Below are 15,608 nucleotides of genomic sequence, written 5' to 3' on the forward strand. Positions count from 1 at the left end.
AGCCTGTGTGCAGTAACGAAGACCCAGTGCAGCCATAAATAAACAAACAAACAAATAAATAAATAAATAAAGTTATATATATATATATATATATATATATATATAAAAGAATAATGGGAGTTCTATAAACAGAATGATAATGGAGAAAAAAGTCCAACCAATTAAATAAGCCTCCTAAACTTCCCAGTACTACAGGGTATACGTTTCCAGGTTGAAAAGGTCCACTGAATGCCCAGAATGAGGGATGAAAATGGATCTACTCCCAAACATATCAAAACTTGCAAAAAGTTTGAAGATTAATTAGTGAGAAGTACATCAAAACTAAGAATGTAAACCAAAAACTTAATTTGACCCTAGAGAATATTCAAAAGCAGCACAGCAAAAGAAGTCAAAGCATATACCTCACTGCTTGGCAGTAAGTACTGTTTAAAAATTCATAATTGTGTAATAAACACTAACTGATGTTCTAAACAAAATTCACTACATGGGAAAAACTGGAAGATGGAAGCTGTGGTGGGAGGAGGGATGTTGAAACCAAACCCTCAACAGATAATGCTTAAAAGTAAAAAAAAAAAAAAAAAAAAAAATCAATACAGGATGTTCTTTAAAGACATAAAAGTAAATACTTAAAAGTAGCTACCACTGGGAGCAGAGAACATGGGCTGGGGTCAGAGGACTGCTGTGTTTTGGTAACAAGCCATGTAGACCTATTTGATTCCTTGAGTATAATTTTGATTCTAAAAAAATTTTAAGTCACTCTGTAATTTGTTATTAATGACAGTCCCCAGTAGGACTTGATGCTAATATTCTGGAATCTGCAGGGAAGAACACAGAGTATGGGGTTAAGGGGAGACAGTGGTTCCATGTCCTGTCCCATACAAGATCTGAGCCAAAAAGAAGATCCATGTTTCCTGTCAGGTTATAAGAGAACTGTAATTTGGAAAAGACCATACTAAATTATATTCACTATTCATCTTTATGTCAAAACTTACCAAACAAGAAAATATAGAATCAGATATTACTCTTCAGAAAACAGAAACATAAATATGGTTTACGGACTGTAACTGCACTCAAAGATCAACAATGACCATGAATGAGAACTGCCACGTTGCCATTCCCCAGGGTGTCCATGGGGGCCCCAGAAACAACCGATGGGAACCTTTTCACATTTCCTGACAAAATCAAAACCTAATGTGTACTTAATCACTAACCTGCACGATCTCCTTTTAGTGTGTCCCATACGTTACAATTGAAGTCATCATACCCAGCCAACAGGAGACGCCCACTTTTTGAGAAGGCTACGGAAGTGATCCCACAGATGATATTGTCATGAGAATACAATAATAACTCTTGGTCTGCACGAAGGTCAAAGAGCCGGCAAGTAGCATCATCAGAGCCAGTGGCAAAGGCATATCCATTTGGGAAAAACTAGAAAGAAAAGCAACAAACATTTATTCTGTAGAAGTACACAAAAATTATGTGAGGCAGTGTAATAATAGACTCTGGGGTAAGACAGACCTAGATTCAAATTCCAACTTGGCTTCGTACCAGGTGAATGATGTTAGGCACTAAAGATTCTTAAACACTTGAGTCTTAGTTTCAGAATTTAGTGTGTTGGTTAGGGCTGAATGAAATAACACATGCAAAGTACCCATATCCCACTGTTCAGCACAAAGCAAGTACTCAAAACATCCTGGCTCTGGTCCTCCATATGTCTTACTAAAACGTTTAAATCAAATATTACTATTTATAGAATTTATATATGTATGTATACTCTTAAATGTTCTAATAATCTCATTATGAGAAATAAATAGGAAACATTTTATAAAAGAGAACAAAACTCACCCAGTTAGGCTAGGTTATAAAGTTAAGCTAGTAGTAAAGAAAACTATGCATTATTAGTTTGTGAATCCCCTTTCTCAGATACTGTGGCACTACTCAACACTTTTTACAAAGAGGAAATCACTTCATATATCTATTGGTCATCTGTATTACTCTGTTAGTACTTGCTGATGTGTAGGAATAAAATGAAGAATATAAATTTGTTTTCTTTGTGGCAAATATTTTATAGTTTGTCATTTGCCTTCTAATATTGTTTACTTTTTTAAAAATATAAAGCCATTTTTTGGAGGTATCACTCTCCCTGATTTCAAACTACTACAAAACTATAGTAATCAAAACAGTATGTTACTGACACTAAAACAGACACATAGATCAATGGAACAGAATAGAAAGCCCAGAAATAAACCCATGCACACACAGTCAACAACAAAGGAGGCAAGAATATAAAATGAGGAAAAGGCAGCCTCTTCAATAAATGGTGTTGGGAAAACTGGTCAGCTGGATGCAAAAGCATCGAACTGGATGACTTTCTCACACCATATATAAAAATAAACTCAAAATGGATTAAATACTTACATGTAAGACCTGAAATCATAAAACTCCCAGAAGAAAATACAGGCAGTATGCTTTTTTCTTTTCTTTTCTTTTCTTTTTTGGCTGCATTGCGCAGCTTGTGGGATCTTAGTTCCCTGACCAGGGATCAAACCCAGGTCCCCCTCAGCAGTGAAAGCACAAAGTCCTAACCACCAGACCACTGGGTAGTTCCCAGGCAGTACGCTCTTTGACACTGGTCTTAGCAGTATTTTTTTGGATCTGTCTCCTCAGGCAAGGAAAACAAAAGCAAAAATAAACAAATGGGACTACATCAAACTAGAAAAAGCTTTTGCACAGTGAAGAAAACTACTGACAAAAGGAAAAGGCAGCCTACTGAATGGGAGAAGATATTTGCAAACAATATATCCAAAACATACAAAGAATTCACAAAAGTCAATATCAAAAAAACAAACAACCCAATTAAAATATGAGCAGAGGAACTGAATAGACATTTTTCCAAAGAAGACATACAAATGGCAAATAGACACACGAAAAGATGCTCAACATCACTAATCATCAAGGAAATGCAAATAAAAACCACAATGAGACAGCACCTCACACCTGTCAAAATGGTTATTATCAAAAAGACAACAAATAACAAGTGTTGGCAAGGATGTGGAGAAAATATCCCTCATGTGTTGTTGGTGGGAATGTAAACTGGTGTAGCCACTATGGAAAACAGTATGTAGGTTCCTCAAAAAATTAAAAATAGAACTACCATATGATCCAGCAATTTCACTTCTGTGTATTTACCTCAAGAAAACAAAAACACTAATTGGAAAAGATATACATGCACCCTGTTCACTGCAGCATTGTTTAGAATAGCCAAGATCTGGAAGCAACCTCAGTGTCCATCGATAGAAGAATGGATAAAGAAGATGTGAGATATACACATACACACACACATACATACACACAATGGAATATTAGCCATAAAAAAAGGAAATCTTATACCATGTTCTTGAATTGGAAGAATCAATATTGTCAAAATGAGTATACTACCCAAGGCAATCTACAGATTCAATGCAATTCCTATCAAACTACCAAGGGCATTTTTTCACAGAACTAGAACAAAAAAATTTTAAATTTGTATGGAAACACAAAAGACCCTGAAGAGCCAAAGCAATCTTGAGAAAGAAAAACAAAGCTGGAGGAATCAGGCTCCCTGACTTCAGAGTATACTACAAAGCTACAGTAATCAAAACAGTATGTTACTGGCACAAAAACAAACATACAAATCAATGGAACAGGATAGAAAGCCCAGAAATAAACCCACACACTTATGGTCAATTAATCTACAACAAAAGAAGCAAGAAGATACAATGGAGAAACGACAGTCTCTTCAATAAGTGGTGCTGGGAAAACTGGACAGCTACATGGAAAAGCATGAGAGTAGAACATTCTCTAACACTACACACAAAAATAAACTCAAAATGGATTAAAGATCTAAGCATAAGACTGGATACTGTAAAACTCTTAGAGGAAAACATAGGCAGAACACCCTTTGATATAAATTGCAGCAATATCTTTTTGGATCCTTTCCTAGAGTAATGGAAATAAAAACAAAAATAAACAAATGAGACCTAATCAAATTTAAAAGCTTTTGCACAGCAAAGGAAACCATAAACAAAACAAAAAGACAGGGACTTCCCTGGTGGTCCAGTGGTAAAGAATCCGCCTTCCAATGCAGGGGACGTGGGTTCAATTCCTGGTCAGGGAACTAAGATTCCACATGCCGCAGGGCAACTAAGCCCATGCACCACAACTACTGAGCTCGTGCACCTCGATGAGAGAGCCCACGTACCGCAACTACAGAGCCCATGTGCCCTGGAGCCCATGTGCCACAACCAGAGAGAGAAAATCCACATGCCACAACTAGAGAGAAGCCCATGCACCACAACAAAGAGCCTGCACCGCAATGAAAGATCCTGCATGCCGCAACTAAGACCCAACGCAGCCAAAAAAATAAAGAAAATAAATAAATATTAACAAAACAAAAAGACAACCTACAGAATGGCATAAAATATCTACAAATGATGCGACTGACAAGGGATTAATCTCCAAAACACACAAACAGCTCATGCAGTTCAATATCAAAAAAACAAAGAACCCAATCAAAAAATGGGCAGAAGATCTAAATAGACATTTCTCCAAAGAAGACATACAGATGACTCAACATCACTAATTATCAGAGAAATGCAAATCAAAACTACAATGAGGTATCATCTCACACTGGTCACAATGGCCATCATCAAAAAATCTACAAACGATAAATGCTGAAGAGGATGTGGAGAAAAGGGAACCCTTTCAAAATGAGAAAAAAACATTTCAAGAAATGAAAAATCATATAATAACTTATCAATATGGATGCAAAATTTAAAATTTTAACAAATCAAATCCACTAGTAACTAAAAAGGATTACGCATTATAACCCAGTGAGGTTTGTCCTAGAAATGTAGGGTTGGGTTAATATTTGAAAACTAATCCACATAAATTCACCATTTAACAGACTGAAAAAGAAAAACCACATGATCATCTCAATAGATGAAGAGAAGACATCTGATAAACTTCAACACTCATTCCTGATAAATCTGTAGCAAACTAGGAACAGAAGAGAAGCTCATCAATTTGATAAAGGTGGTGGGATGAGAGATGGAGAGGATTGTGTTTGCCTGCTCCAAAATTCTAGTCTTCAAACCAGGTTGGCCTAATATGGGGTGGGGGTAACAGCCTTTACTTTCTCTGATATTCTCTAAAGATTATATAAAATTGACTTTCAATATGCACATGATAAATAAAAACCAGTTTTTCCCAAAAAATATCTTCTTGCAAAATTAGAGTGTATCTTATACCCATAAACACTTGCAATTACAGTACTTTAGGAAATTCTAGTCATATCTATACATTTTGGCATCTGATCCGCATAGGACCATTTATCTAAGTCAAGCGGTATCCCACCTCCTCTTAATATCCCTCCTCTCAATTCTGACTGTTTGATAAATCATTTTGATTTTCGTTCAAAATGCCATTTTAGTTTTAATTTATAAAGACATATGACTAGTTCATTCTCGTATATACTAAGTACTTATTGTCTGGCTTAATCTATTTGTGGATACCTGTTTTAGGGTTTTTTTCCCCAATATGAAGGAGATTATAAATAATTTATACCATTTATTGAGCATCCAATCTATAGTTTCATTTAGTCTTCACATTATTCTTTAATGTAGGTAGCATTATTCCTACTGAGGAATGTGTAGCTCACAGAGGTTAAGTAGCCCACCTGATCTCAAACAGCTGGTTCCCAGCAGAACTAAGATCCAGATTTGCTGACTTCAAAAGCTATTCTCTCTATACTAAACAGCTGCCTCTGTCTTCCTGACTGTCTCTCTTTGGGTTGTTCCCTTGACCCCAGAGATATGGGACTTTGTTCTCCTCTGAACACACTGTTGATACTCATGATCTGCTTGTTTGCTCAAGATGATCTATCCCTCTAAATCTGGGAAAAAAACCCCAACTTATTCCTGTTTACCTGCAAATAAGGACTTAGGCCTATGGATTAAAACCTTTCCATTTTTAAAAATCAAACCCTTGTTATTTGGGGGTTAAATGTTATAAAAGCATACTATTTATAAGAATCCTTGAAGGGAATGTGTTGTTAAAATCATACTATAGAGTTCAACAATTTATATGCACAATAAATTTTCCTTAGAAATGCTCTTCACTTACACTGACAGCATTAATATCCGACACATGGCCAGTGAAAGACTGTCTACACATTCCATCTCGAATATCCCATAATTTTGAAGAGGCATCACAAGCACCAGAAACAAAAGTCCTCATGTCAGGACTCAGAGAAAGACTCATCACATCTCCAGAATGCCCAGTGAATGTAGTGGTCTGCTGGGCAGTTTCGATGTCCCATAAAGCACTATAATTAAAAATAGAAATAATTAATGACTGTTCTCTCTTCTTACATTAGTTCCTACTACCACCCTCAACCTCAAAATCAGTAATCTTCTGGAATAAACTTACCAAGTTGTATCTCCTGAACTTGTAACAATTTGGCTGTCATCTAAAAAACGACAGCAGGACAAGTAGCCTACAGCATAGAGAGTAACAAATGTTAGGTTATCACTGATTAATTCAATTACCATATGAAATAGCAATATATATTTTAAAAAATATGATACCTGGGCAACAAGTGTTTGTTAGTATAATCTATAGTTCTACTTTTAATTACTTCCAACTCTATGCTGCCTGCAACTGAATTTTATCAACAAACTCTCTTAGGTATTTGCTGTGTTGATGACTCTGAAAGTTACAAACTTGAGTAAAAGACACAGTCCTTTCCACCTACTACAATTACCTAAGAGAAAGATATCCTTAATACAAATATCTATTATAATCTATAGCAGACTAGGTTAAGTACCTTGGAGAAATACTTTAAAAACCTCAGTGAAGGAAAGGTGGCACTCAAATGCTCAGAATTCACCTGTGCTTCAAAATATGGAAACTGCAGGAATAATACCATTATTGAGATTGTGTAAAAAGCACAGCCAAACAGTACTTCCAAGAATCCAGAGAGGCTGAAACCTGGTGAGTGGCGATAAATTCCTAATTAACACTGCTAACCAAATACTATATTACTGAACTACGGTGTGCACATTGGCAAATAAAGCAATGCACTATCACATAGAGAAAAATACTTCATAAATGTATCTTGATACACACTTTCAATTACATAATTAAGCACCAAAATCCCATAATTGTTATAGGTTTGCAGAGAATACAGAAAATTATATTTGCTTCTTTTTGTATTTTTCATTATTGTTCGAATTTTTTGCAATAAATTTATAATTTTTACAAAAACAATACTATTTTTTGGAGTTATTTATTTTCTTTCTTTTTCACTGATGTATAATTGATGTACAATATTAAAAACAATACTATTTTTGAAAGAAAAATAGAAGTATGGTCGTATCATTTGTATAATTATAAAAAGTCAGTGTTTCCCAGATTCATGGTAATTTCTACTCTCACTTGATTAATATGCATCCTTTGGCCAGCTGATTCCACTTTGTCACTCCTTCTCCTTGATCAGCGCATTCTTCAGGAGGAATCAGGTTTAGGAGAAAAGGACAATATGCAGTGAGGCTCACCCGTGTGACCCGGTAACTCTCGGCTCACTCTCACATTTCCCTCTCTGGTTTTCAGGTTATATATAGAGCAGATGTTGTCCAGTCCTCCACAAGCAACATAATTACCAGAGGGAGCATAAGCACAGGTCATCACCCAGGAGGACCTCAAAGGAATAGCATGCATCTGTAGGATAAATACAGCACAAAAACTAAGTCAAGAGCACAAAAACAGTCAGTAATTTTTCAAACCTATTTACAGTGAAGCAAATATTACTGCAATTTAAATGTACTTAAAAAACAGGCCAAGTAAAATAAAGAATGAACTGGTTTGAGAAAGTGAACAATAAAAAATAAAATGCTAATGCACACTGAAATGCCTGTTATATTTTCTGTATTATTATTATCAAATCATTTGGATTGAAGTGCTCTTTTCAGAACGTATTCTTTTAAGAAGAACAAGAACATATAGGACATTTCAACACTAACAGAGCCATTTGAAATAGTAAGTGTAAATGTTAAAGAACTTAATAAAATTTTTTGGTTTTGCATTAGTGCTCAAAAGATGAATTTCCTCTAACATAACACTGAATAATATAAGTACTGGAGTTGAACAGAATGGTTCTTCCACAAAGAACTACGACCTTCTAATAACACATATTCTGGGCTCAAATTCAAACAATGGTAATAGTTTGCACTGATCTACTCATACCACTGTATGATGCCTTATTACCCAACACCAAGCATTTGCAGGTCAGGTAGCAAAGTTTAATGTGAATGGGAACATAAAGGCTAAGTGGCCCATACACAGAATCAACACATTGTGGGATTACTATGCTCTCACTTAACCTAAAAGAATATTTTTCTGTTTTAGGAAAATATAGTTGAAAGACACACTCAATTCTGATTGATACAGAAAAACTATTATATTACAAATGTGTCTTAGCTAGCTTTAAATTCTCAACCAGGCTGAAGTTACTGTTTATTTCACAAAATAGTACTTCTAAATCTTTACTAGAAACAGTGGTGTAAGTGCACACAGAATCTAGAAGTATTTGACTTGTGAGCATTTTCCTGGAGCTTCTTCACGACCACTCAACACCTCTATGTCAGGGGTTCCTTCCAGTGGACACATTAAGAGGACCCACTGGCTTTTACCACCAAGGGATCTAAACAAGTTGTAATTTGCCTCCAATCTACTGTAACTTCTGAGCAGTCCAGAAACACAAATCAATGCCTAGTGTGGACCAAAGAAAACATTCTAGCTTATCCACAACTAAAAATAAAAATTGCAGGGTCGCTGTCACATTAGGAAATGGGACCTTTTAAAAAAATCATTTATATGTAGAACTGATGCACACTGTCTTCTAATATTCAAGTATGAAATATGGGACTCAAATAAGACACACTGAACTATATTCCTGTAGCTGTCATTGGGAATAAAAAAAAAAAAGGCTAAATATTAAAAGCAAACACTAGGTCTAAAGAAAGAATCTGAGTTAAAATTAACGGAGTAAATTTATCCTGGAAAGAAATTAAAGCTTGAAGTAATAGAATAAAGGAAAGAACTGGTGGACATCAAACCAAATAAAAGGTTATGTAAGAGGATGATTAAGAAACTCTACCTTATTTGTTGTATAGCTATCCCAAATAATTAATTTTCCATCTTGGGAAGCACTGACTAGTAGCCTAGAGGAACAAACACAAAAATAACGTGACACTTAGAGGAAAAAAGTAGTTTAAATTAGTTATGCATTGCATTAATGTAGAACAGTTCAGAAAAGACAAAAATAATTTTTCGAATTAAAAACTTGATACCAGAAAATATTCTCACAATTTTAAAAGAAATCTATTCTGCATGCCAAAAAATTTCAACATTAAATTTTTTTAGACATTTTACTAAAAATGTCTCTGGTTATAATTCAACTTTTTCATGGTAATAACATTCTAGTTCTTATTCAAGATTCTGGTAGCTATTAGCCGACTGGTTTAGTATGTACTGACTTAAATATAATGACAGTAGAGTGCATATAAGCCTAAGAACCATGTTTCATTCAATCTAAAAATATCAATTGAGAGCCTGTGAATGCAAGGCAGTGTTATGGGTACAATACAGGCTATACCGCCTACCCTGGGGCCCTCCATCATCTGGTGGAGATAAGACATTTAATAAAATAAATTAGGTAAATGAAAATAGTCAGAGGAGTGGTATAAAATAAAGGCCACAGGAAAACAAATGAGGGACAAATAAGTGCTAACTGGGTTACTCAAGTAGTCTCGCAAAAGAAAACAAGTCTTGAAAAAATGGAATTTCGAAAGCTAAAGATAGAGAAGTCTGTGTTCTATGAGGAGGGTATGTTCCATGGCAAGAGGTGGAAAAATACAACAGGTGTTTCAGGAATTGTGAATTTCCCAGTTACACAGAGTTTGTAAGAAATGGGAAAAACAGTTTAGAAAAGTAGACTGGGCTTAAACTACAGAAAGCTCTGTTTGCCAGGCTAAATATATGAACTCTTGACTAAGTTGCCTGCCACTGAATTTTTTGTTTTGTTTTGGAATTTTATTTTTCACTACGGTATAAAATTCAAAAACTACAAAAGGATAGATATACAGTGAAAAGAATCACCCTCCTGGGCTTCCCTGGTGGCGCAGTGGTTGAGAATCTGCCTGCTAATGCAGGAGACACGGGTTCGAGCCCTGGTCTGGGAAGATCCCACATGCCACGGAGCGGCTGGGCCCGTGAGCCACAGCTGCTGAGCCTGCGCGTCTGGAGCCTGTGCCCCGCAACGGGAGGGGCCGTGATAGTGAAAGGCCCGCGCACCGCGATGAAGAGCGGTCCCCGCACCGCGATGAAGAGTGGCCCCCACTTGCCGCAACTAGAGAAAGCCCTCGCACGAACCGAAGACCCAGCACAGCCAAAAATAAATAAATTAATAAAAAAAAAAAAAAAAAAAAAAAAAGAATCACCCTCCTGTCCCTATCACCCTTCACTGTAGGTAAATAACATCAGGTTCTTACGTAGTAATTACTGTAAGTTTTATGAAAGGGAAGCTCTAACCACAGGGTATGGGATGGAACCTAAAGTTCTTCAAAAATCAGTTGGCATCATCAGCATTGAGTTGAGAAGGACACTAAGTTACAAGTTGATAATCAGAATGGGTAGAAAGACAATGTGAGATAGGTTCTGTTGACACTTTTGGTTCTCTATTAAGATTAATAGTCTTGAGAAAACTATAAGAAAGTAAGAACCATTAACATTGTTTCAAGTGATTGTATTTCGAGTTACACATTTGCTATCTCAATGGATAGATTACTTCTTTAAGAAAAAGAATAGAACATTTGGCCTAGCTTTATGTCAGTTGCCAATTATATAATTTTATTTATTCCCTCCTAAGAGGCACAAGTTCTATATTACTGTATTCAAGGATCTTATTTACATCAAGATGTGCCAGGCATTAGCAACACGTAGCAACATTTTTAGGTTCTCCTGGAAGAAGAGAAAAAATATGCAACTTCTATTAAAAAATAATTTTTTAGTTAAGACTTTTTCCCAATTAGATGAACCAAATCAAAGGAACAAGTCAACCACTATGGAAGCAGTGCCAGATACTCTGCACTATTGCCAGATACTCTGGAAAAAGCACAGACCACACTATAACCCTATGAACAAAGTAAATCATCATGACCAACCATCCAACTGCAATCCAGATGGCGGCTGTGTGTATGTGTGTGTGTGTGTGTGTGTGTTTGTGTTCAATACACACACACTTGTATGATGAGGTTAGGGGAATAAAAGATGTAGTCAACAAAAATGTCATTGTTTTATGTAATTCCATCCTTTGTGAATTTAGGTAATAAATAATTACAGCAATATCTGGTAACTTGTACATAGCAATATGCAACAAATATTTCCTTATTAACTGAAATTTCAATGTTAATACACAATAAAACTGCCTTGGCATGTTAAAAAAAAAAAACAAAGTATAATACCCCACTGCAAAGAAAAGAAATCCTAAACACTTTTCCTAAATCATTTGATAAAGGATATTTCTGAGAGGTAAATTTGTTTTCCATATTAAAGGTTTCTAAACTTTTAAAGTGTCAATGAATATTTTTATTAAAAGCAAAGAGTTCATATTAGATGGATTTTCTGCAAATACTTCATAGATATAGGTTGTTTCTAAAAAGAAAATGAAATGATGACTCAACAAAAATAATTCTGCACACAGTCTGAAAATGGCAGGTACAAACCTCGAATCATATCCCCAGTGCATAGCATAGATTTTAGCTAGGTGACCCCTCAGTGTACGTCTTGTTCGCATTTGTATTCGACCCACGGAATCCATATTTGATGTGATCTATAGGAAGTGACGAGAATGTCATTCTTTACCTTAGACATAGCTCAGAAAATAAAGTAGAAACAATTAATAGGCAAAAAAGCAGACATAAAACAAATTTATAGCTATTGAAGGTATTTTAATATAAACAATTCCTAGAATCATTATAGGATTAATATGCTGTTCAAGAAAAAGTATGATTTATTTGCACACCTTCCAGTGAGAACATCTTCTGTAGACTATTAAGTAAAAAGAACAGACATACCTTCCAACCTTAGTAAAAAAACCAGCCACAAATAAAAATCTAATAGTAGATGATCAAATAGTAAAACATTTCTAATTTTATCTAAAGAAAGCCAATTTTATATTTAAACAGCACATAAAATATCTCCTTAATAAAAATGATCAATATTAATTAAACTAATGAAACCTTCCTAATAGTTTATATAAGAAAAAAAAATCTTAACCAGGGCATATCAAAAGAATCAGAAGCTACCTAAAAAGAAACATATACTATATGAATCTACATATTTTTATTGTATTTTTTCGCAGACTTCCATTTTAACAGGTATGCTTTAAAAAGCACTTCTACCAGCATCTGACAAATTACAAAGTGTTTTAAAATAGAGATCTCATTTTTCTTTCAATTAAATACTAATAAAGAGAATCTGAACATCATTTGCATCAGTATCAAGCAGTTTCATGTGAATTAATAAAATGAATTGAGGAAAAATAAAAACTTTACCTGAACAAGCGTGGCATCATTACATGCTTTTCTAGCATCCTGAAGTAAAGAAAGATGATTATACATTTAGATATGGAAATCCCTAGATATGATTTAAAATACTAGTTTCATTGGAAATATAGATTTGAAATATACTTCTTACTGTACCACACAATATTTTTAAAAGGTTTAATGAGATAAAATTCACATAACATAAAATTAACTATTGTAATCATTTTAAGGTGTGCAGTTGTGTTGCTTAGCATATTTACAATGCTGTGCAACCATCACCATTACCTAATTCCAGAACATTTCCATCACTCCAAAAAAAGAAACCCTATACCTTCCAATTCCCTCCTCCCCCATCCCCAGGTGATCACTAATTTACTTTCCAGTGGATCGCTCATTCTGGACATTGCATACAAATGGAATCGTACAATATATGACCTTTTTTGTGTCTGGCTTCTTTCACTTAGTGTAATGTTTTCAAGGTTCATTCAGTTGTAGCATGTGTCAGTATTTCATTTCTTTTTATGGCTGAGTAATATTCCACTGTATAAATGACATTTGGTTTATCCATTAAGTAATTTGATGGACATTTATGCTGTTTCTACTTTTTGGTTTTACGATTAATGATGCTTTGAACATACGTTTTCAATTCTCCTGGGTATATACCTAAAAGTGGAATTGGTGGGTGATAAGGTAACTATGTTTAACATTTTAAGAAACTGTCAAATGGTTTTTCACAGTAGCTGCACCATTTTACATACCCACAAGGAATGTATGAGGGTTCCAATTTCTTCCAACACTATTCTTGTCTTTTTATTCTTCTTCTTCTTTTCAAAAAAAATTATTACAGCCACTTAGTGGATGTCAAGTGGCATCTTATTGTGGTTTTGATTTACATTTCCCTAATGATTAGTGATGCTAAGCATCTTTTCATGTGGCGTGTCTTTACATGCACTTATTAGCCATTTGTATATCTTCTTTGGAGAAATGTCTATCAACTTCTTTGCTCATTTTTAAATTGGGTTATTTGTTTATTGTTGACTTATAGGAGATCTTTATATATTCTGGATACTAGACCCTTATCAGATTATGATTTGTAAATATTTTCTCCCATTCTGTAGGTTGAGTTTTCATTTTCTTGATAGTTTCCTCTGACACACAAGTTTTTATAGTTTTGATGAAGACCAATTTGTCTATCTATTTTTTTCTTTCTTGCTTGTGCTTTAGTGTCATATTAAACTGTTGCCTAATTCAAGGTCACAAAGATTAACAACTAGGTTTACTTCTAAAAATTCTACACTTTCAGCTGTTATATTTAGGTGCCATTTTGAGTTAATCCTTATATATGGTATGAGGTAGGAGTCCAAACTCATTCTTTTACATGTGGATATCTAGCTGTCCCAGCAATATTTGTTGAAAAGACTATTCTTTCCCTATTGAATTGTCTTGTTACCCTTGCTAAAAAATCAATTGGCCATAGATATATGGCTTTATATATAGACACACAATTCTATTCTATTGCACAAATATACTTTTGGTTTATGGTTAAAAGATTTTTAATTGCATCCCCCAAATAAACTGAACTAGACTGATTTAATAAGCCCATCGTATTCAGAGTTATATTTGTTAATAAGCTTCACCAAAAAGCAAGAGTTCTGAGTTCCCTTCTATTTGTTCTGGCAACTAGAAATTGAGGTGATGGGAAGAGTATTTACAGTATAACCCAAGTCATTTCAGAAATATTTTAAAAAATACATAGTACTTGAAAACTGGACAGCTACATGTAAAAGAATGAAATTAGAACATTCTCTAATACCATATACAAAAATAAACTCAAAATGGATTAAAGACCTAAATGTAAGACCAGAAACCATAAAACTCTTATAAGAAAACATAGGCAGAACACTCTTTTACATAAATCGTACCAATATTTTTTTTGGCTATGTCTCCTAAAGCAAAGGAAATAAAAGCAAAAATAAACAAATGGAATCTAATTAAACTTAAAATCTTTGCACAGCAAAGGAAACCATCAACAAAACGAAAAGAAAGTTAGACAAAATAAGACAGCAGAGAAATATGTTCCAGACAAAGGAACAAGATAAAACCCAAGAAGAACAACTAAGTGAAGTGGAGATGGACAATCTGCTTGAAAAAGAATTCAGAGAAATGATAGTAAAGATGATCCAAGATCTTGGAAAAAGAATAGAGGCACAGACCGAGAAGATACAAGAAATGTTTAAAAAGAGCTAGAAGATTTAAAGAACAAAGAGAGATGAACAATACAATAACTGAAGTGAACAATACACTAAAAGGAATCAATAGCAGAATAAATGAAGCAGAAGAACGAATAAGTGAGCTGGAAGACAGATTGGTGGAAATCACTGCTGCAAAACAGAACAAAGGAAAAAAAGAATGAAAAGAAATGAGGACAGTCCAAGAGACCTCTGGGACAACATTAAATGCACCAACATTTGCATTATAGGAGTCCCAGAAGGAGAAGAGAGTGAAAGGCACGGAGAGTCCCATACAGGATAAACCCAAGGAGGAACACGCCAAGATACATATTAATTAAACTGATAAAAATTAAAGACAAAGAGAAAATATTAAAAGCAACAAGGGAAAAGCAACAGACAACAAACAAAGGAATCCCCATATGGTCGTGAGCTGATTTTTCAGCAGAAACTCCGCAGGCCAGAAGGAAGTGGCACAATATATTTAAAGTGATGAAAGGGAAAAACCTACAAGCAAGAAGACTGACTACCCAGCAAGGCTCTCGTTCAGATTTGGTGGAGAAATCAAAAGCGTTACAGATAAGCAAAAGCTAAGAGAATTCAACACCACCAAACCAGTTTTACAACAAATGTTAAAGGAACATCTCTAGATAGAAAAGAAAAGGCCACAACTAGAAACAAGAAAATTACAAAAAGGAATGCTCACCAGTAAAGGCAAACATAGAGTAAAGGTAGA

General features: G+C 34.7%; 1 protein-coding gene across 2 annotated transcripts in view; it reads right to left on the reverse strand.

Annotated features, from left to right (window-relative positions):
• GNB4 (G protein subunit beta 4) overlaps nt 1-15,608 on the reverse strand; it is a 70,186-nt gene that overhangs the window by 7,057 nt on the left and 47,521 nt on the right. For both annotated transcript variants that reach the window (XM_057544980.1, XM_007195384.2), the window contains 7 exons: nt 12,654-12,692; nt 11,823-11,929; nt 9,197-9,260; nt 7,596-7,758; nt 6,469-6,535; nt 6,163-6,364; nt 1,212-1,428 (listed from right to left, as the gene is read on the reverse strand). In XM_057544980.1, the coding sequence (XP_057400963.1) occupies nt 1,212-1,428; nt 6,163-6,364; nt 6,469-6,535; nt 7,596-7,758; nt 9,197-9,260; nt 11,823-11,929; nt 12,654-12,692 (859 nt within the window). The remainder of the gene's footprint in view (nt 1-1,211; nt 1,429-6,162; nt 6,365-6,468; nt 6,536-7,595; nt 7,759-9,196; nt 9,261-11,822; nt 11,930-12,653; nt 12,693-15,608) is intronic.

This window comes from Balaenoptera acutorostrata, chromosome 4 (genome assembly GCF_949987535.1).
Source record: "Balaenoptera acutorostrata chromosome 4, mBalAcu1.1, whole genome shotgun sequence".
NCBI lineage: Eukaryota > Metazoa > Chordata > Mammalia > Artiodactyla > Balaenopteridae > Balaenoptera > Balaenoptera acutorostrata.